Source organism: Bison bison, unplaced genomic scaffold (genome assembly GCF_000754665.1).
Source record: "Bison bison bison isolate TAMUID 2011002044 unplaced genomic scaffold, Bison_UMD1.0 scf7180017864136, whole genome shotgun sequence".
Classification (NCBI taxonomy): domain Eukaryota; kingdom Metazoa; phylum Chordata; class Mammalia; order Artiodactyla; family Bovidae; genus Bison; species Bison bison.
Window position 1 is genome coordinate 4,564,198 of NW_011494708.1, and position 23,440 is coordinate 4,587,637.

The 23,440-nt window shown below is 37.2% G+C and overlaps 1 protein-coding gene across 1 annotated transcript in view; it reads left to right on the top strand.

Annotated features, from left to right (window-relative positions):
* The window catches only part of STIM2 (stromal interaction molecule 2), a 182,981-nt gene extending 159,903 nt beyond the window's left edge, over positions 1 to 23,078 (top strand). Inside the window, exons 9-14 of the mRNA XM_010839941.1 lie at positions 3,332 to 3,499; positions 3,766 to 3,789; positions 4,192 to 4,292; positions 4,588 to 4,826; positions 16,484 to 16,757; positions 21,400 to 23,078. Coding sequence (XP_010838243.1) covers positions 3,332 to 3,499; positions 3,766 to 3,789; positions 4,192 to 4,292; positions 4,588 to 4,826; positions 16,484 to 16,757; positions 21,400 to 21,877 — 1,284 coding nt within the window. The 3' untranslated portion in view covers positions 21,878 to 23,078. The remainder of the gene's footprint in view (positions 1 to 3,331; positions 3,500 to 3,765; positions 3,790 to 4,191; positions 4,293 to 4,587; positions 4,827 to 16,483; positions 16,758 to 21,399) is intronic.
* The last annotated feature ends 362 nt before the right edge of the window (positions 23,079 to 23,440 follow it).

Below are 23,440 nucleotides of genomic sequence, written 5' to 3' on the forward strand. Positions count from 1 at the left end.
CTCAGAAAGGAAAGAAAGAAGCTCATTTCAGTTCAGTTCAGTTGCTTAGGTGTGTCCGACTCTTTGCGACCCCATGAATCGCAGCACGCCAGGCCTCCCTGTCCATCACCAGCTCCCGGAGTTCACTCAGACTCATGTCCATCGAGTCAGTGATGCCATCCAGCCATCTCGTCCTCTGTCGTCCCCTTCTCCTCCTGCCCCCAATCCCTCCCAGCATCAGAGTCTTTTCCAATGAGTCAACTCTTCACATGAGGTGGCCAAAGTATTGGAGTTTCAGCTTCAGCATCATTCCTTCCAAAGAAATCCCAGGGCTGATCTCCTTCAGAATGGACTGGTTGGATCTCCTTGCAGTCCAAGGGACTCTCAAGAGTCTTCTCCAACACCACAGTTCAAAAGCATCAATTCTTTGGCGCTCAGCTTTCTTCACAGTCCAACTCTCACATCCATACATGACCACAGGAAAAACCATAGCCTTTAGAAGATGGACCTTTGTTGGCAAAGTAATATCTCTGCTTTTGAATATGCTATCTAGGTTGGACATAACTTTCCTTCCAAGGAGTAAGCGTCTTTTAATTTCATGGCTGCAGTCACTATCTGCAGTGATTTTGGAGCCCAGAAAAATAAAGTCTGACACTGTTTCCACTGTTTCCCCATCTATTTCCCATGGAGTAATGGGACCGGATGCCATGATCTTCGTTTTCTGAATGTTGAGCTTTAAGCCAACTTTTTCACTCTCCACTTTCACTTTCATCAAGAGGCTTTTTAATTCCTCTTCACTTTCTGCCAGAAGAGTGGTGTCATCTGCATATCTGAGGTGATTGAGATTTCTCCCGGCAATCTTGATTCCAGCTTGTGCTTCTTCCAGCCCAGCGTTTCTCATGATGTACTCTGCATATAAGTTAAATAAACAGGGTGACAATATACAGCCTTGACGTACTCCTTTTCCTATTTGGAACCAGTCTGTTGTTCCATGTCCAGTTCTAACTGTTGCTTCCTTACCTGCATACAGATTTCTCAAGAGGCGGGTCAGGTGGTCTGGTATTACCATCTCTTTCAGAATTTTCTACAGTTTATTGTCAACCACACAGTCAAAGGCTTTTGCATAGTCAATGAAGCAGAAATAGATGTTTTTCTGGAACTCTCTTGCTTTTTCCATGATCCAGCAGATGCTGGCAATTTGATCTCTGGTTCCTCTGCCTTTTCTAAAACCAGCTTGAACATCAGGAAGTTCACGGTTAACGTATTGCTGAAGCCTGGCTGGGAGAATTTTGAGCATTACTTTCCTAGTGTGTGAGATGAGTGCAATTGTGCGGTAGTTTGAGCATTCTTTGGCATTGCCTTTCTGAAAGAAGCTCACAGAGGTATAAATCATAAAGTCAGGTCCAGAAGCCATGTTTTCAGATACTTAGGTTGTTTTTATGTGTGATACCATGTTTTTAGTAGTTTTAGTCCTAAGACACAAAAATTATATAATTATTGTATTTTGAAACAACTTAATTCATCATTGTAAAAACTATTCATTATTCAATTTTCACTGCATCTATTTCCCTCTTTATTGAGCTCTTTGGGGGAAATACATTTATGGACACAACATTAAGGAAAATCTTAATGAGAAAAACATGAGTGAATTTGTTCAGATTATCTGTATACTTACATGACAATGAAAATGTACAGAAATTTTAGCTTTATAAGAAGATGGGCGTGTGACCTTCACTTTGTAGTGTTACATAGAACTCCGTGTCACAGGACCTGAGCTCAGCTTCTTTCTTGAGAGATTAGCAAGGACGCCACAGGGCCCTGCCAGCTGTCTTATTAAGCACTGTATTGTCCCAAGCATATTGCATAGCTAATCGCGTCAGGCAAGTGTTGCTTATGATTTGTCTTAAGTAAGTGTTGTTTTACTTTCCCTGTTAATGTCTACCTTTTGAATTATTTACTTCCTGTCTGATGGTTTTAGAGTTTCAGAAAGTTTTTAGGAAACTTGAAAAAGTTTTAAAAAATATTTTTCTACATGTTTTTTCTTGTAGTATCTGACAGCTGTTCTCTTTATCAGAAATTTGTGTCTAGTATTCTAGTTTACTCTGGCATGTAAGATTTATTTAAATAAATTAGATTTTATCAGATCAGACATTCCTTTGCACATTAGTTTAGGAATGAAGTTTCAGTTTACCTAACTTTGGAAAAATTAATTTGCAGTTTTGGTGCTCCCGAAGGATGTCTGAAGGTCTTGAATATGTGTGCATAATTTCATAAATTCCACCATGTATCTTTACACATCCTTAGCTTGAGCTCTTGCTAGTTTTTAAATGAATCATTCCTAGAATAGGTTATCTCTTCCTCTGTGTCATTTTCTAAGACTGTCCCTAAGAGGTTTTTTGTTAGCACTTAATGCCACCTCACAAACTCACACACTAAGCATTTTAATTTTCTGTTTGTTGTCTGCCTTCCCTAAAAGTTGACTAGAAGAAAAACTTACACATTCTGACACTGAAGCTATTCATAGTTTCCCTTGGAAAAATCAAGATGAATCTCACTCACAATCTGTTTTCTTGAAATTTACATTTGGTCTGCAGGTGTTAATTTATCTACTTTTTGATCTGTCAGAAGCAGGAAAAAATTAAATAGAGGTGATATAAAACAGACTATAAGAGGCAGATGTGCTCATAACAATGAGGAATAACTGGCATAAAGAAGATTTCTGAAAACCTTTTTTAAAATGGTATAATTACTTAAAAAATGAGTGTATAATTATAGTTTATAGTTCCCAGCAGAGTCTCTATAGTGTATAGTTCCCAGCAGAGTCTTCTGGGAACATTAGAAGGGGTAATAGGACAAGTATTCACCCTGTTTTGGATACTTCTTCATATCCTGTCCATAAACAAACAAAAAAAACACGTTATGAGAAAAATACTATCCATTTCAGTTGGTACATGCCCTGGGTTTTTGTCTCTCAGTTGAGTCTGGCTGTTGTAAAATGTGAAAATGCAGTATTGCAACCTAAGAGAGATGTAAGCTCCCTCTCACCCTCTGGCTTTTTACAACCTTGCTTAGTGAGTTTAAGCTGTACTTAAATCTTTAACTTTTGTTTTAATGTTAGAAATATCATTTTAGACTGATTTTACAAAGAGTATAATTCAAATTGCTTTTTTCTTTTAATTCTGGTACTTAAAAAAATCTTAATTTCTTTTTTTTTTAAACTTAATTTAAATAGTTTTAAAAAAGAGAAATTTCTGTCTCCAACTTCTGCCACTTTCCTTTGCATCTCTTTGTACCTCCCTCTCCTCCGCTCCTCCTCCTCCTTCTCTTTTTTTTTTCCCTCCCTCCCTCTCAGGTTCGAATGGCTCTAAAAAAGGCGGAAAAAGAATTTGAACTCAGAAGCAGCTGGTCTGTTCCAGATGCACTTCAAAAATGGCTTCAGCTAACACATGAAGTAGAAGTCCAGTACTACAATATAAAAAGACAGAATGCTGAAATGCAGCTAGCTATTGCTAAGGATGAGGTACTCGACTATATCGACTAAACTTACTAACATTTCTAAAGGGATTAACCAGTTGGTGTGTAAAGGCCTGAATAAAATTTTTAGTATCACAGATTCTTTCATGAATTGGAACTTAGTGGGTAGATTGACTCTTGTAATCATAGGCTGAAGAGTAAAGTTACTTTTTTAAGAGAAGGGTACACCTTTCAGAATGACCTTAGTATCATTTAAAAATCATCCCTACTATCATGATCATAAATGTTTTATACAGAGCTTTTCTCCTCTAGGTTGCTGCTTCATATCTGATTCAGGTTAGTAGTTACTAGAAATTAATGTCTGACTATTAATAATTGTGTGAAATTATTGAGTCTTATTCTGATTTCTAGTGAAAAAGAACAATAAAAAACTCAGTGCATTCACTAACACCGCCATTGCAGTAGGATATAGTTTATGTTCTTCTAGTTTTAAATAGAAGATTCAGGTCTTTCTGATCCATGGAAATAAAGAGAAAAAATTCTCCAGAACAGGGTTTGGCTTAGGAAAGCATGCTTTCTCCCTCATCTGTTTTCCTTTTTTAGAAAATAGGGCTATGTCTTGGCTAATAATTCTCCATTGATTTTATAATTATTAATATATTCAAGACAAAATAAACCTTATTAGTGTGTGTTTTTTCCCCCAAACTGAGCCTTATTTTTCTGTCCTTGGGCTTGTAGGCAGAGAAAATTAAAAAGAAGAGGAGCACAGTCTTTGGAACTCTACATGTTGCACATAGCTCCTCCTTAGATGAGGTAGACCACAAAATTCTGGAAGCAAAGTAAGAATCTTATTGCAGTTATCTGTCTATTTTTATTGTGTATAAATTTATAGACAATTTGTTTTAATTTGTAATTATAGATAATTTTTAATTTTAATTTGTTATTTATAGACAATTTATGGTTTCATTTGTCATTTAATCATGTTCTCTTATATCCTTTGTGCTCATTCTAAGAGGGGATAATTTCTTTTGGAAATTGGTTAACTGCCTTGGTCTGCTGATATAGTTGCCTGTTTTCAGTGCTGTATTAAAGACTTTTTGATGCAAGAAGTAATTCCTATATTGGCTTTTCCAGGAAAGCTCTTTCTGAGTTGACAACTTGTTTACGAGAACGACTTTTTCGCTGGCAACAGATAGAGAAGATCTGTGGCTTTCAGATAGCCCATAACTCGGGACTCCCCAGCCTCACCTCTTCCCTTTATTGTGATCACAGCTGGGTGGTGATGCCCAGAGTCTCCATTCCACCCTATCCCATAGCTGGAGGAGTAGATGATTTAGATGAAGATACACCCCCAATAGTGTCACAGTTTCCAGGTAAGTGGTTAGTTCAAAAAAGAGCTGATACAATTTAACAATTAACTTTGTACCATACCTTTTATGAATCATTTGCTTTGAAATCTATAATAAAAATTTAGTTAATTCTTCATTTTTTTTTCTTTTTGTTCATTGTGTTTACTGTTTGAGAATACTATATAAGGTATGTGTGGTATACATATGTATGTACGCATATATAATAGCACATCATACATGCTGAGTCATTGTATGAATGAAATGCTGAACTTTGAGGCAAAACATCCTTTCATATGATAGCATTATCTATAGTAGAAACTAAAAATTAGCGGAAGGCCTTAGAAACCTAAGCTCCAATCCTAGCTCTGCCACTCACTAACCAGCTCTGTGACTTTGAGCCAGTCAGTGTATTTTAAATTGAGTTGCTGTCCCAATAGGCATGTTTCATAGTATTTTGTTTTGCTTTTCCAATTCTGTCTTTTTATTTGAGAATATTATCCTGCTGTATTTAACTCATAAAGCACTAAATCCATTCAACTTTAAACAAAGTTAAATGTGTTTATGTTTATAAAATATATCTTTTTGTTGCTAGAAGGTGGTGCTTCTCCCAGAGGTGGTTTTAACATGTACACTTTTCATTATAATTGCTTTGTTATGCTCTATTCTTTGAAGATGTTTACAATGTTTCTACATTTTGGTAGAAAGGTAAAGTTTTAATATTTTATAATTTATTAATATTTGGAATTTTTGCAAAGTTACAGAGATTAAATTTAAAATATATATTTCTTACATTAGAAATTATTTGAAGAACTATTTATCCTTATTATTGCTTATCTGATACATTTTCCCAATCTTTGTAACCCTTTTGAAACAGTATATATAGAACAAGATTCCAAAGAATGGAGCACAAAATTTAATCATTGATCAGTTGAAAACTTACACAGAGATTTGAGACAAATCATGATATATGACGATTTTCCAGTTTGAATTTTTCTGTCAGTTGATAGAGCTTTCCTAAAAGTTAAGATTTAGAAAGTGTTCTAATTTTAAAGCAATTTTATGAAATAAAGCCCTAAATTTGCAAATAATTAGTGACTTATTTGCTTGTGTTCATATCTGTGATTTTAATTATCTAGTTTAATGGTAGACAGGTAATACAAGCAGATTGGGGAGACATTAACCTCTTACAAGAGGAACAGGGGAGAGGGCAGATTGTATGCAGTCTTCACTGCACTTACATACTGCACGTGTGTGACCTCAGTCACTTCACCTCCACATGCTGCAGAATAGTGAGGACTGCAGAGTTTTATCTAGATGTGGGCCCCTCTGCTGTCAACTTGTGTTTATCAGAATTATGTGCCCTTAGGCTGCCTTTAAGCTTGCCATATGCATACTGATTTGTAAGTATATGGTTTTGTTTGAAAATGATAGCTTTTCAGTTACAGTTTCTCCTTAGAAACATTATTCAATAACAGAAGTATGTATATATGTATTCCCTAAAATTAACAAGTTTTTTTCTTTCCCTTTTTTTTAAAGTACTTTTTGATTAGGACAAGATATCTACATGTGCATTTAAAACAAAACTTACAACCAAATGTGAATAATTTCTTTATGATTGTGATATACAGGGAAATCTGAACTTTTAAAAATAAGAAAGTACAAGAACTGATTTTAAATTCAGTATGATGTTTTAGAAATGCTGAATTTTATTATCTGTGGAAAATAAGTTATACCAGAGATTACACTTTGAGAGCTCTGTCTCCACCCAGTGGCACAAAAGTAATACTTTGTTTAGGGACAGAAAGCATAATTTCTAGACCTGATAGATAAACTCTTGGCAGCAGTACTAGGGTCTAGGGTAGAATGAAGGGTCTTCATTATATATTCTTTAAAGCAGTTTGAAATCTGCACCATGGATGTGCGGTAAATTGTCTGAGTGTGAAGTAATGACAAGGAGACCTTCCTGTGGTATGCTAAGTGCCAAACAAAAGATTATAGAACCGTATACAGAATAATGTTGTATATGTTTAAGTATGTACAAATAAAAAAAGAAAATATTATCAAAGGTTAGCTCTGTGTGGATAGGAGAACAGGTAATAGTTGTTTTCCTATGACCTTTATAGTGTCTACTAAATATTTATAGTAGGATTGTAGTAGCAATTTATTTAAAATTTCTTACTATAAAGCTCTTCAGATATGCTTAAAAATGCTGAAAATAAATTACTTACTTACTATGAAGATAACATTTTGCTTTATTCATCTTTCTTTTTCTCTGAAAAAAGAAAATAAGTCATCTCCCCTTCCTACTGAAGTTGTTGTGTGTCTTCTAAAGCCTTTTGTACTTTTATTACATGCAGCTATAGCTGTAAGCAGTAGATACAATTGGTTATTTAAAAATGTACATAAATATGATCACGCTGTAGGTATCATTTCACAACTTTTTGCTCACCAATATGTTTCAGAGAATTTCCATGTTTATATACAGATTAATTAAATTCACTAAAACGGTTTAATATGAGTTAACCACAGTATATTTATTTATGTATTGTAATAATAAACTAAGATTGTGGCATCCAGTCCCATCACTTCATGGCAAATAGAAGGGGGAAAAGTGGAAGCAGTGACAGATTTTATTTTCTTAGGCTCCAAAATCACTGTGGATGGTGACTACAGTCACAGAATTAAAAGATGCTTTTTACTTGGAAGGAGAGCTATGACAAACCTAGACAGCATATTAAAAAGCAGAGACATCACTTTGCCAACAAGGCCCGTGTAGTCAAAGCTATGGTTTTTCCAGTACTCATGTATGGATGTGAGAGTTGGACCATAAAGAAGGCTGAGCGCTAAAGAGTCGATGCTTTCAAATTATGGTACTGGAGAAAATTCTTGAGTCCCTTGGACTCCAAGGAGATCAAACCAGTCAATCCTAAAGCAAATTAACCCTGAATATGCACTGGAAGGGCTGATGGTGAAACTGAAGCCCCAGTACTCTGGCCAGCTGATGTGAAGAGCTGACCCATTGGAAAAGACCCTGATGCTGGGAAAGACTGAAGGCCAAAAAAGAAGAGGGTGGCAGAGGATGAGATGGTTAGATAGCATCGCCAACTCAATGGACATGAGTTTGAGCAAACTCCAGGAAACAGTGAAGGACAGGGCAGCCTGGCATGCTGCAGTCCATGGGTTTGGAAAGAGTCGGACACACCTTAATGAGGGAACATGCACAAGGCAGTAAACTACAGTTTATCCATTTTTCTGCCAAGATAGGTGCTTTCTGCTCTTGCTGCTAAGTCGCTTCAGTCGTGTCCGACTCTGTGAGACCCCATAGATGGCAGCCCACAAGGCTCTCCTGTCCCTGGATTCTCCAGGCAAGAAAACTGGAGTGGGTTGCCATTTCTTTCTGCTCTTACGCTCTTGCAAACAAACTGCAGTGAGTATCCTTATCTCTGTCTCCTTCTTCCTGACTTGGAGAGTTTCTCTGGGTGGACACCTAGAAATCTCTAAGTTGTTGGGAAAGCATTTCTTAAGAGTTGTTGCCAAGTTATTTTCAAAATGGTTTATGAATTTTCAGGCTTCCCATTTTGCCAATATATGATTTTATGGCTATAGATTTCCCTCCGAGAACCACTTTAACTGAACCTACGAGTTTTGATACGTGTAGTTTTATCGTCATCTAGTTTTAAAAATGTTTCCAACTTTTAAAATGTCTCTTCCTTGAGATATTAATTACCTGGGAGTATATGTTTTCGTTTCCAAATGTAGTGTGCTTGTTTAGTTGTTTATTTGGTCCTTAATTTTTTAAAAATATCTTCACTTATCAATTTCTAATTGTATCCTGGTTAGAGACTTGCACCTGTATAACATTTATTCTTTGGTATCTCCTGAGACTTGGTTCATAACCTAGCATTTATTTGATTGAATATTTAAAATTTTGCACACATGTATGAAAACTATTTTCCTAGCTAGCGGAGGTGATGGAATTCCAGTGGAGCTATTTCAAATCCTGAAAGATGATGCTGTGAAAGTGCTGCATTCAATATGCCAGCAAATTTGGAAGACTCAACAGTGGCCACAGGACTGGAAAAGGTCAGTTTTCATTCCAATCCCAAAGAAAGGCAATGCCAAAGAATGCTCAAACTACCGCACAATTGCACTCATCTCACACACTAGTAAAGTAATGCTCAAAATTCTCCAGGCCAGGCTTTGGCAATATGTGAACCGTGAACTTCCAGATGTTCAAGCTGGTTTTAGAAAACGCAGAGGAACCAGATATCAAATTGCCAACATCTGCTGGATCATGGAAAAAGCAAGAGAGTTCCAGAAAAACATCTATTTCTGCTTTATTGACTATGCCAAAGCCTTTGACTGTGTGGATGACAATAAACTGTGGAAAATTCGGAAAGAGATGGGAATACCAGACCACCTGACCTGCCTCTTGAGAAACCTATATGCAGGTCAGGAAGCAGCAGTTAGAACTGGACATGGAACAACAGACTGGTTCCAAATAGGAAAAGGAGTACGTCAAGGCTGTATATTGTCACCCTGCTTATTTAACTTCTATGTAGAGTACATCATGAGAAACACTGGGCTGGAAGAAGCACAAGCTGGAATCAAGATTGCCGGGAGAAATCTCAATCACCTCAGATATGCAGATGACACCACCCTTATGGCAGAAAGTGAAGAGGAACTAAAAAGCCTCTTGATGAAAGTGAAAGTGGAGAGTGAAAAAGTTGGCTTAAAGCTCAACATTCAGAAAACGAAGATCCTGGCATCTGGTCCCATCACTTCATGGGAAATAGATGGGGAAAAAGTGGAAACAGTGTCAGACTTTATTTTTGGGGGCTCCCAAATCACTGCAGATGGTGACTGCAGCCATGAAATTAAAAGACGCTTACTCCTTGGAAGGAAAGTTATGACCTGAATAGCATATTCAATTATGTTGAATAGCATATTCAGTTATGACCTAGATAGCATATTCAAAAGCAGAGACATTACTTTGCCAACAAAGGTCTGTCTAGTCAAGGCTATGGTTTTTCCAGTAGTCATGTATGAATGTGAAAGTTGGACTATGAAGAAAGCTGAGCGCTGAAGAATTGATGCTTTTGAACTGTGGTATTGGAGAAGCCTCTTGAGAGTCCCTTGGACTGCAAGGAGATCCAACCAGTCCATTCTAAAGGAGATCAGTCCTGGGTGTTCTTTGGATGGACTGATGCTAAAACTGAAACTCCAGTACTTTGGCCACCTCACGCGAAGAGTTGACTCATTGGAAAAGACTGTGATGCTGGGAGGGATTGGGGGCAGGAGGAGAAGGGAATAGAGGATGAGATGGCTGGATGGCATCACCGACTCAATGGACGTGAGTTTGAGTGAACTCTGGGAGTTGGTGATGGACAGGGAGGCCTGGCATGCTGCAATTCATGGGGTCACAAAGAGTCGGACACAACTGAGTAACTGAACTGAATTTAACTGAGACTTGGTTCATAACCTAGCATTTATTTGATTGAATATTTAAAATTTTGCACACATATCTGAAAACTGTTTTCCTAGTTGTTAGTTATAGGGCACTACATTGTTAGTTAAATCATGTATTAGTTATGAAAAATCTTCTATATACCTATATTTTTGTCTACTTTTCTATCAGTTACAGAAAGATGTGTTAAGAACGCTCATATTTATCAGTTTATTCTTGTGATTCTGCTCATTTCTGTTTTATATAGTTTGAACCAAGTTATGTGGTAAATACAAGTTCACTATATCTTTCTAGAAGATCAACTGTTCTTTTATGATTATGCAGAGACTGCTGTACAGCTAGCTAACAGTACTTTTTGCCTTCAAGTTTGTATTATTTGATATTAAAATAGCTAAAGCAGCTTTCTTTTCATTAATATTTACCAACATAATCTTTTCTCTTTCTTAAAGTTTTTTCCATCATCAGACTCTAGAATATGTCTGTATAAGAAATAGCAGTAACTGTTACTTCATTGCATTCTCTTTGAGGATTTCTGTTGCCAGCTGTGGTCAACTTAATCTAATTACCTTTAATCTGCTTGTTGATCCATTTGGATTTATCTCTGGCATATTATTTTGTCTATTTTCTACACCTCTTCTCAGCTTGTCTATCATTCTCCTAAGGTTCTTCAGATCCTTTAATTTTAGACACTCCCCTCCCCATCTTATATATTAATGTTGTCTAGTGTTTTCTTTTGAATACCCTTCAAAAATCATTTTTTATTGTTTTATTCCATCATTGTTGAGAAATATTTATGTGTTTCTCTGTTCATTGTATTTTCTTCATTCTTTCCTTTTTTCTTCTTCCTTAAAAATATATTTTTTGATAAAAGTTCTTTCAGGGAGTGACTGGGATGGTAAATTTTTTCTTAGCCTGAAAATGTCTTTTTTTTTTCACTCTCACTTTAGAATAGTTATTTAATAGGATATCAAATTCTAAATTAATAATTGTTTCTCCCATAATATTTTGAGAGCATTTTCTGGCCCCTTATTGTTGCTGTTGAGAAGTTCTAGTAAGGTAGATTGTTCTCATTTCTTTTTAGTTAATCTCTTATTTTCTCTCATTGCCTAGAGAATGTTTTCATTTTCTTTTATAATATAGTTCTATTGTAATATAATTAGGTATAGAATTTTCCCCAGATACTTGGTATGCTTTTGAATCTGAAGATGTGTATCTTTAATTATGGAAAATTATTAGTAATTTTCTCTTTGAATATTATTTTTCTTCTGTTTACTCCTACTGTAATATTAGCTATATAGAAATATAAGACTAATATTAGCCTCTAGTTACATGTTGGATTTTATTTTATATTCCATATCTCTTAACCTTTCTTCTTATCTAATTGTGCTGCATTCAGAGAAATTTCCTTAGATTTGTCTTCTAGATTACTTATTCTTTCTGCAGCTCTAATTTTGTTTAACCTGTTGCTTGAATTTTCAATTTCAGTGACTTTTCATTTCTGTTCTCCTTGATTCTTCATAAAATCGACTTGTTTTTTAATGCTTTTCCTTTTCTCATATTTTCAGTTTTTATTTTATAATTTAATGATCTTAAACATCTTATTTTTTAGTTTTATTTGATAATTGTATTACTTGGTGATCTTGATGAATTATTGCACCTGTTTCTTGAGTTTGCATAGCAGATGGCTTCTCCTGAAGTGTTGTACTGAACTATCTTAAAGGGATTTGCTTTTTTTTTTTCTTCCTCCTGGGAAACATTTGTGAGGAGTAGGAGTAAGAACTATCTTAAAGGGATTTGCTTTTTTTCCTTCCTCCTGGGAAACACTTTGTGAAGAGCTCCTCAATATGATTTGTTTTGCTCTGGCACTAGTTTCAAGGGCTTCACCTACTCAGAACCATCCTTTTTTTTTTGTTAACTTCTTGAATTTGAGTTTCACAGACTTTTGTGCTAGTAAAAACTTGATCTCCAAGGTAGTATGAGTTAGCTTGTACTGAGTTTGAGTATTGAACACCCAGAGTACTGATGTTTCCACAAGAACCTTTTTAGATTCCTCTATCGACACAACTTGCATTGAAGGAAGTTCCTTTGTTCATTGGTCAGATTTTTTTTGCAATACACCCTCCCACTGAGGAGGGTGGTGGCCCTTCCAGGACTAAGCTTTTATCCAGAACACTCACTCTTGATTCCTTTTCCTCCCCTTATGTGGGCTCTAGCTGTCATTTATAGCCCCAAATTAAAACCCAAAGCCTTAAATTACTGAAACTGAGCCCCTCCCACAGCAGTTCCCGCATCACTCACAGGCCTGTTAGCTCTGGCTTTAGTCTTTGTTTGGCATCTGAGAATTTTCTCTTCTTCCTTTCACAGTCAGGTATGCACTTAAAACTATTGTTTTATTTTATTCCACATAATGAAGTATTTGAGGATATTTAAAATGTGTGGTTAGGGGCTGAGGGGTTGGGAATGGTGGTCAGGTTATCTTTGACTGCCATACTGCTAGAACCAGAAGTCCATATATTACTTATTATTTTTGGTTGTTGGTGGTAGGGGGACCCCCTTATTCAAAACAGAATTTTCCCTTCTTTGTCATAAGGAAGTACAGTGTGCAAAATAGCGTCATATTAAACCGCTTTGCTTCTGTATGTAATTACTGATACTAGAATGAAAAATTATCTCAGAAATAAATTTCTGTATAGTAAACTTCAGTGTTTCACTACTCTGATAAATCACAGGATGAGATAACTGTAGACTTTCATTGAGAATTAATAATTGCCTGGAGATATTAAACATATTCACCTATGTATAGAAGAGTTTGTTATCCAAGGTCAAAACGAACTGCTTTTTAATTCTACTTGAGTTTTATGGTGTTATAACTGAGTGCAGCCTTCTGTAGACCTCATTAAGCCACAAGGAAGAAGGACCCTCAACTCTATAAGTGTATATACCTCTAATGGAAGGATTTGTACATTTCTTTAAGTGAAAGAGATGGCAACATATGTGACAAGAAAATTTTTCAAGAGAATTGTAGAGTTGTAAACAATTCCATATGTGACCCATGTACTGGTTCTTATCTTTGTGTTATATTTTTTATTGGATTACTTAGAATTTTCCTCATGTAATATATTTAATTTTTTTCTTAAACCTTCTTAGAGACACATCTTTCCATATTTGTAATACTCATTTTTTGCAAGCAGGGAACCCTAATTCTTCCTAGTCTTTCTCATCACTTCTAGTCATGGCTGAATGTGGCTACATTTTACTGTATATACCAAATAAGCAGTGGCTGATGAGAATGGCTGCATCATATGCCAAGAGTTGTAGAACTTAATTATCTGTGTCAGCCTGGATACATTCTTTTAGTATTTGTAGGATGTTATTTCTTCTTTGGTGAAGTGATATTGGACTTTGGAAGATTCCGATATTGGAAATCTTCTAGTTCTGTAATATATGAATCATAAGTAAGTACAATTCTAACTGTTGGCCTACTAAATTAGTATTTTCATATTGTATAATTTGTGCTTCAAAAAAGCTTTCTATGGAGGTAGTCCATTATGGAGGTAGTCAAATATTATGAAAATATTCCTTTCAATGTCATCTTTTTTTTACTCCATCAAGATATTTCATTGGCTGTTTCTATTTGAGTTGTTCATTGATTCACTCACTGAATTCAGCTTACTGATTCACTCAGTAAATACTTATTGTACATCTGCTTTTTTGCCTGGCTCTGTGCTAGTTGTTGTGATGCAGTGCTGAACATTTTACACAGTTAATTCCTTCATGAAACATGCAGTCTAGTGGAAGACCAACAAGAGCCATTCAATGTGAAAAGTTTTATGATGTGAAAATACTCTGTGGTATTGCCATGTGAGAACAAGGAGGGAAATGCTGACCTTAAATTTGGAGGGGCTAGGAAAGTTCCTGGAGGAGCTGCTTTTTAAGCAAAAACCTGAAATCAGAGGTCAAGGGAGAGATGAGTTGAGGAATGGAAGTGTGAGATGAATATCTTTTCCTAGTATTCCTATAACAGAAAAGAGGGACACCAGTTCCAAGTTAGGGGCTAGATAAATAGGGCATTCTAAGCCATGTTAAGGTGTTTGGCTTTATCCTAATCCTAGAATTAATGGGAATCAAGTGTTCTAGGCAATAAAATGTCATATTCCTTTTCCATCATAAAGAGATTGTGCAGGCCGCTGCATGGAGAGTAAGTTGGAGGAGAAAGATCAGTTATTAGTCTGGTACAGTAGTTCAGCATAATGCAGTGGTGGTGGAGGGGGGAGTGGACAGATGTGAGAGATATTGAGGAGGTAGAATTAGAAACCCTTTATGATTAACTAGATGTAGATTATGATGAAGGAAGAGGAGTATCAAGAATATCTGGTTTGTCCAATTCATGTAACTAGGTGAGGTGTGATAGCTTTTTTTTTTTTTTTAAACCAAGGTAAAGAACAGAGAAGGAGGAGTGTGTTTGGGATGAAAATGTTGAATTCAGTATGGACATCTGTGGAATACTTAAATGTCCAGTAAGCAGGTGAATGTGAAGTTCCGAAGTTTAGAAAAAAGATGAAAGCTGGAGTCACAGATTTGGACTTCTGTTGACTGCAAAGGATAGTTTGAAGTAATGGGAGTGGATGAAATTTGTTGAGAAGAAAAAGTGGAACAAGAATAGAACGAGGCCTAGAATAGAACTTTGAAGCAGTGAGTAAAGGAAGAGGTGAGAAGATGGTTGGAGAAGTCGAGGAAAGGACAAACTAATAAGATCACGTGCTGATTCGGTGGTAAGAAAGGGTGGAGATACTCACTGAACTTAGCAGTGAGGACATTTATCACAACTTTGTTAACAGTAGTTGTAGTGAAATCATATGGGAGCACTTTACCATTTTTTCCCTGAGTGAGTGAAGATAAAGTAGAGGAGAAAGCAACACTGATCCTTTACATGAGAAGGAATAGCGTGTCCGCTGAAACCAGGACACGTAGAGGAGGCTTTGTTGTCGCTGTTGTGGTTTATCTGTTTCTTGGGTTTGTTTTTTCAACTTTTTTAAGTGCTGATGGGAAATGGAAGGGAGAGGATGAAAATAAAGGCAGCAGAAGGGACAATCAGTAGAATAGGGTCATGGAGCTGAGGGTCAAGAATGGGACAGGTAGTGGAAGGAACAGGACGTGTGAGCTTGAAAGGTAGAAATGTGGTCAGAGTCTAGATTATTTGGTATCTTAGACTTACTATTTCAAAAAATGGGAGTTTTGAATAATGGTAAGACCAAGGCATGAGAGTGGGTGGTGGAGTAGAATAGAGGTGAATGTCTGGTGAGAAGAGATGAGAAGCATGATTGGTTGAGGTGATGGTCTTACGGATGAGATGGCTCAAGTTGATGAGAGGTTGGATGAACTGGAAAGAGAATGACTGAACAGCAAGTGCCTAGTGAGGTGGAAGTGAGAAATTCATGTGTGAGCTGAATAGTGTGAGCAGAGAAGAAACGTCTTTATACAAGGAGTGAGAGTTTACAGACAGTATTGGGGAATGAGAAGGCCATCAGTGTGATGTGCTGATGCCACAGATAGGAGTTGTGTAAGAAGGAATAGCTTCAGCTTGAGCAGTGTTCTTAGGAGAACTCTGTTTCCATTAAGGCAAAGAAATGAGGTGCCCATTCAGTGAAGATTTAAGCATGTAGGGGAAGTTTGTCTACAATCAGCATAGGTCTAGACTGAGACTAGGAGCAGGTAGAAGGTAATCTAAGACTTCTGGTTAGTTCCACAGTAGTCAGTGTTTAAGAAACAAGTTTTTATCTAACCTTTGTCTAAAAAGTAGTGAGACTGTATATACAGTATTTAATGATTCTTGATTTAAAATGTCTCAGTATTCAAACAAGTTGTGCTGTCTTTATGCTATGTTGATTTTTAAATATAAGGATTTGTTATCATAGGTAAATATTTAAGCTTTTAGGTTAGTAATGCCAATTATTATATTAAAACCTCAAGTGTTTATGTTCACGTCTGTTTATTTTTCAGACCTGTTTTTATTTTTGTTACATGTTTTCACTTCTTAGCTTTCCTGAGAATCATAGGTGAGAGAGGATGGTAACACGGGTACAGTCACTTCCTGCAGTAATGGTAGATTCGCTGGTGGCAGTGCCACCAGCTCTCGTCAGTGTGTCTGTGTAGCATGCGGGCAAGGAGCAGTGGGCTTTATGAGCATTGCCATTTATTTCTGCTTGGTTTTCAGGGACCATGGCTAAACCTGCTGCATCACTGGCCAGAAGCAGCAGCTTGTGTCGCTCCCGCCGCAGCATCATGCAGTCCTCCCCCCAGTCTCAGCGAGCTCAGCTTCCTGCACACACCCCGCATCCGTCACACCCACGGCACCCCCACCATCTGCCGCACACGCAGCACTCGTTGCCTTCCCCTGATCCAGATATCCTCTCAGTGTCAAGTTGCCCTGCTCTGTATCGGAATGAAGAGGAGGAGGAGGCCATCTACTTCTCTGCAGAAAAGCAATGGTACTGGCAATGAATGAAGTACAGTCTGTGTCTGGCTGGGTGGGTGGGAGGAGGTGGGTGGGAAGGAGTGGTGTGTGGTATTGATTTTCTGTTGCTGCATAACACGTTACCACAGGGCTTCTAACAACACCCCATTTATTAGCTGTCAGTTCTGCATGCAAAAGTCCAAGCTTGGTGTGGCTAGGTTTTCTGCTGAGGGTCTCACGAGGTGAAAATCAAAGTGTTGGCTGGGCTTTGTTCTCACCTGGAGCTTGCGGGGCCTCATCGAAGTTCACTTGGTTGTGGCAGAGTTCAGTTCCTTGTGGAGCTAGGACTGAGGTGCCGGTTTCTGTGTCTGCTCTCAGCTGGGGCTCCTCTCAGTTTCCAGAGGCTACCCGCTATTCCTTGCCATCCACGTGTGGCCTCTGTGCCTCCTTTGCTTGGAATCTCTGCCTTCCTTTATCTGTGATCTCTAGACCCAAATTTAAAAGGCTTACCTGAATAATAATCTCTCTAAAGATGAACAGATTTGGTCCTTAATTGTACCTGCAAGATCCCTTCATAGCAGCACCTATGGTAGTGTTGATTAATAACTAACTGGGAGAAGATGTGTGTGTACCAGGGCTGGGAATTGGGGAACCATCTTAGAAATCTGCCCACTGCAGACCTAGGATATTTTGAGATATAACTATTAGAGGCCATTGAACACAATTGACTCAAGTCTCAGAATATCAACTTGTCTAATGAAGAGTTGACTCATTGAAAAAGACTCTGATGCTGGGAGGGATTGGGGGCAGGAGGAGAAAGGGGCGACAGAGGATGAGATGGCTGGATGGCATCACCGACTCGATGGACGTGAGTTTGAGTGAACTCCGGGAGTCGGTGATGGACAGGGAGGCCTGGCGTGCTGCAATTCATGGGGTCGCAAAGAGTTGGACACGACTGAGCGACTAAACTGAACTGAACTGAATGAACAGTTTTATATGTAAACTGTAAAGGCATGAACCTCAGTATGCTTGAGCACAAAGAAACATTAAATATGAATGCCTCAGGTTTTAAAATATTTGTTGTCACTTAATGATTTGTTCTGTTGCATGCTAGTACTTGCTAGTAAGCATGCAGTATCAGATGCTAAAGGTGTAGGAACTTAAAGGAGGAACTTATATTCACAACAGTTTCTTTTTCTATAAAATGGATATAGTAGCAGTGTGTTCTAGTCCAGTGAGACCTCATGTTGTTGGGGATCTCTCTTTTTAAACCGTATTCCTTTTTTGGAGGAGGAATAAGTGACAGGAAAACTGTTAATAGTTTCTGATCCTGCTACTTAATAGCTATGTGGCCTGACTTCTTACTGCCCTCCTAAGAGAAACAAAGCCAGAGAGAATGGTCTGGACATTTTCCATGAGCCCCGGAGGCTCTTTCGTGATTTTTTTTTTTTTTTCTGTAACATATCATTATTTTACTTACTAGCAGAAGTAAAATGTATGATTAGCAGGTGATCAGTATGGCATATTCCTAAGGAGATAGAACAAGTTTTGTATCCTCATTGCTACTGAGCATTTGATGCAGCTTTGCTTGGTTAACACTTTATAGTTAGCTTTTTTTGTCTAGCCTTTGCAGTGTAATGGTAGTCACCAGTAAGATGGCTTTACTGACAAAACTAATTCTTTGTGGCTTACAGAAATTGGTAGGAAAACTCTAGAATTAAAATTCTTGTCTAGAATTTTTGCAGGGATGAAAATGTTCAGTCCTTGTTTCAAAGAGCACTGTCAGAAATTCAGAGCTCACTGATAAATACGAGAAGAATTTAGATTCAGAAAACGTCCTCTTCTCTTAGTCTTTAAAGTGTTGAACGACCAGAATCCTTACAAAATGGTAATAAATAAAGCATTTACTATTTACTGATCTTTTTATGTTCTACACATTATTACATGTACACACTCATTTAAATCTTACTTTAAGTCTTGTTATACATGCATTAAACTTACATAAATTCAACTACATGTCAATATGGGGGGAAAAAGGTAGAAAAATGACATAAATGGTATATACAATTAAGTTCAACATTCCAAAGAATATATGTTGTAGAAAAAAATGGGAGATTTTAAGATGCACTGGACCTAAATTCCAAATCTGACTAAGTTATACAGAATAAGCAACACTTCAGTTTATTGTTTTGAAATTAGGATGTGAGAACTAGAAGAAATATTAGAAGTTAATCAAATTCTCTTACTTTTTCAGGAAAATTGAGATCTGATTAAGTGATTTGCCCTAGGTTGTACAGCTGATTAATGGCCGGACCAGGACAGGAATCTAGGTTTCCTAACTTAGACCGATATTCTGCTTACACATTGTTTAGATTTTAGAAACTAGATTTTGGAGTATTTTTAACCTAGTTTAGAATTTCATAAACAAACCAGCCAAAGAACATAACAGAATAAAGAGTAAATTCATAAAATTTTAACTAAATCAGCTTCTGATTCTGGAAGCTGAACAGCTTCTAGGAACGGTGACATGTATATATACATATATACACATATATATACACACACACACACACTGATTAATGGACATCTACTCCAGAAAGAAGCCTTGCAGAAAAGTCCTTACCAGTGATTGATTTCTGAGTCATTTCTTGCTGTCTGAACTGCCTCTTGCCCCCTGTTAGCACTATCCATTATCAAGTTGTAAAAGCATTTGAAAAAGTATGTAGTACATGTAACTATATAAAATGAAAGCATCATTTAAATCTCTTATTTTCCCAGGAGATTTTCTGCCTTCTGAGAGCTTGTGGTGTAATAGACAATCTGCACATACATGTATGTGTAAAGTTCATGGAAAGACTAAATACATTTAGCAATCTAGTATATATCTAAAGTATGATATTAAAATGCATGTCAGAAGCCATAAACATGCATCCATACGTGAGTCATGATAGTAATCATAGGTCATCCACGGTGAGAGATGATTCACTTCATTCACTCTGCAAATACGAATTTAGTCCTTGCTGTGTGTCGTGTACTTGCTAAAAACTTGAGCTGCCAAGACAGGTGAGACAAGATCCTGGCCTAGTTTCAGCTGGTGGATGATGATCATACGTGTTCCTGCCTTTCTGTCTTCAGTTCTTTTCCTTCTCTTACCTTATTTCTTTTGCCAGTTACTTTTTTACTCTGACCCTACCTTGACTGTACTTTTCATTTCGTAGTCATTCCTTTCATAGAGTGAGTGCTGTTCATCTCACCTGGATGGTACATACGAAAATGAATATAACATGATCCCTATTCTTCCCTCCCTTCCTCCCTTATTTATTAAATATCCCCATTAGCTTGTCCCTATTCCAGGAAAAAACAAGTTGGTAAGACTCCCTGTCTTCATTCAGTCTCTTTTCTTCTGAGGAAACTGACTGTAAACAAGTTACTATGAAATATTTTAGGTAGTGATAAGTTCTGGGAAGCTAAACAAAGACAGGTAAAAGGAGAGAGAAAGCTGCTCTGAATAGGGTGACTGGGGAGACATCTCTGGGAGAGAACATTTGAGCAGTGATGTGAATGACAGGGAGATGTAAACCATGCAGAGAAGAGGGGAGAAAGATGAGGCAGAGGGAACAGTAAGAGCAGCAGCCTTGAGGGGGTCACAAGGTCGGCATGTGGCAGGAACAGGGCAGAGGCTGAAAATGGTACGGCGTGCAGCCGGAGGGACAGCCGAAGGCCTGACCGTCCTGGTCTTAGTGGACTTTGGCAAGGACTTTGGATTCTAGCCTAAGCAAGTAAGGAAGCATTGGAAAGTTTCTTGAGTAAAGGAATGATGTGCTCTGGTTGAGTTTTTAAAAACCACTTTAAGGGCTGATCAGAGAAGTGACTGAAAGGGAAAACCAAGAATGGAAGCCAGGAAGCTACTGCAGTCCTGAGGTAGGGCAGGAAGAGGGACAGTGGCAGTAGGGCAGGCAGAAAGAGGTAGGTTTGAGGCATATTTGGAAGGAATAGCTGATAGCATTTACTGTATGTTGGCTTTGGGGTTGTAAACTTTATTTTCCTAGTCTTCTTTATTTCTCTTTCAACTATGGAGAAGGTGAGGGAAATCACAGAGGAATAAAGTGAGAATTTATTAAATAGCACTGTATCATTACCTTTCACCTGCCATCCACTCCCTACCCCGATCTCCCCTTCTTTTTTAAACTTGGGAGAGGTTATATTTTAGCTTAGTATATTTTTTTCTTTCTTCCTTAGGAAGCTATAGTCAGTCAATTTAATGACTAAAAAATAAAGGGAGAGGCAGTGACTGTAATTTGTCTTTTCAACTATATGTCAAATATATGATTTCATAAGAAAAGTTTTCAGTATGGAAACAAAACACAGAAGTAGCTAAATGATAAAAGTCTGTAAAAATTAAACATTTTCATTTCTCTAACAATTGAAGGAGTTGTAACTTCAGTTATGATGTTTTTTTAGATTGTTCATAGAAACAATCATAGTTTATGTTAAAAATTAAACATTCAATTTTGATTAGTATATTATTTAGAGTAGCAGTTTTCTAATTTTGTTGCAATGTGTACAGAACGATAGCTTAAACTATGGAAGCTGTTCTGGTTAGGATTCCTTGGAACATCTGCTGGTACCTTAAGAACATACTGACAGAATTTTACCTTTGCCTCTCTCTCATCCAGGGAAGTGCCAGACACAGCTTCAGAATGTGACTCCTTAAATTCTTCCATTGGAAGGAAACAGTCTCCTCCTTCAAGCCTTGAGATATACCAAACGTTGTCTCCTCGAAAAATATCAAGAGATGAGCTCTCTCTAGAGGATTCATCGCGAGGAGATTCACCGATAACTGCAGACATCTCGCGGGGTTCTCCTGATTGCGTGGGTCTGACAGAAACGAAGAGCATGATCTTTAGTCCTGCCAGCAAAGTATACAATGGCATCCTGGAAAAATCGTGTAGCATGAACCAGCTCTCCAGTGGCATCCCCGTGCCTAACCCTCGCCATACGTCGTGTTCCTCCACGGGCAACGACAGCAAGCCAGTGCAGGAAGCCCCGAGTGTTGCCAGGATAAGCAGCATCCCACATGACCTTTGCCATAATGGAGAGAAAAGCAAAAAGCCATCAAAAATTAAAAGCCTTTTTAAGAAGAAATCTAAGTGAACTGGCTTGGCTGACTTGGTGTAATTCCATTCAAGTGACATCTTTAAACTTTTATCTCCCATCCTTCACTCCCCCTTTTTTTGTTTTAATTTTAGGAATGTAACTCCGTTGAGGCTTTCCAGACTGGATGCCATAGTGGAATGTCCTTAAGGGCAACTGTCTACTGTCTGCTTATTTAAATGACTATATAATCAATTTTTCAAGCCAGTTATTACTGAAAAATCATTAAGAGATGAGACAGTTTACAGTCGTTTTTGCCTATTTATTTCTGCTTTGTTATTAGTGATGTATATACAACATTTTGTTGAAAGCCACTATGGACTTACAAGCTTTAATGGACTAGTAAGCCAGCATGGGCTTGCAAAAATTTTCTTGTTTACCAGAGCATCTTCTTATCTTTCCACAGAGCTATTTACATCCTGGACTGAAATAACTTTAAAGGAGTAAAACTAATTGCACTACTGTTTTCCAGACTGGAAAAAAATCCCTGCAAGTGAAACTGTATAGAGTTTATAAAATGACTACGGATAGGGGACTGTTTTCACTTTTAGATCAAAATGGGTTTTTAAGTAGAACCTAGAATTTCTAATTGACTTGATTTCTGGAAATGAAAACCCGTGCTTTTATTATGGGACGCTTCTTTAAATGCATTTAACATTGTAAGTGTCAAGTCCTGCTGTAAAGATCATGTTGTTTTGTTTATCCCAGGGCTTTCACTGTGATTTTCTGCATTGCAGGCTGTATGATAAAATATAAATAATTTAAAGAGAGAAGGCTTTTAATTCCTTACACAAGTAGAAGAGTTAAAAAACTTGATTGACGGACTTAAAACGTTCACAAGCATATCCTGAGGTGGGGGAATGTGGGAATTCAGGCATTTGTTTACAGACTTAATAACTGCAAAGGATTTATGGTTTGTGAAAAACTTGTACTGTGGAAAAGATAATAAATCTCAGACATTATTGTGTGGGACTGTGCTGATTTTTGTTGATAACACTCCACTAAGAACACTATATGTTTTCTGGAGAGCTGTGTAAACTGTCTTCTTGCTTAATTGCAATATAAGAAATAGTGATGTTTTGAAAGCAAGTTGTCAACAAATTTCTTTCTCTTTTATATTGTTTGTCATATTTTTATGTAGTTTGAAATGTTTAAATGTTCTAATATCAAGATTAACAAATATAAATTTATGGTGCATTTAGATTGTGTTGTATTAATTTGTAAAGTTTGTTTAAATGATAGCATATGATAAAGGTAACTTTTACTGTGAAGATTGTCACGTGGAGCAACAAAGTAATATCTGAAGAGTTTCTGCTTAAACAAATTCTTTTAAAAATTCAGTCAAAATGATCTGGTGAATGCAGTGTGAGTGGATGTTTGGTGGCATATTAACTAGAATGGTTTTTCAGCTTTATGGCTGTAACTGGTAATGTCCAACTCAGTCCTGTTTAGATGAAAATGCTGATTAAACAATCAGCATTTGAGACTTACTCCAAAGAAATACTTTAGTGAGAATATTAACAGTTTCCCAACAACTCCTATAAATTTTGCATACTTTAATGC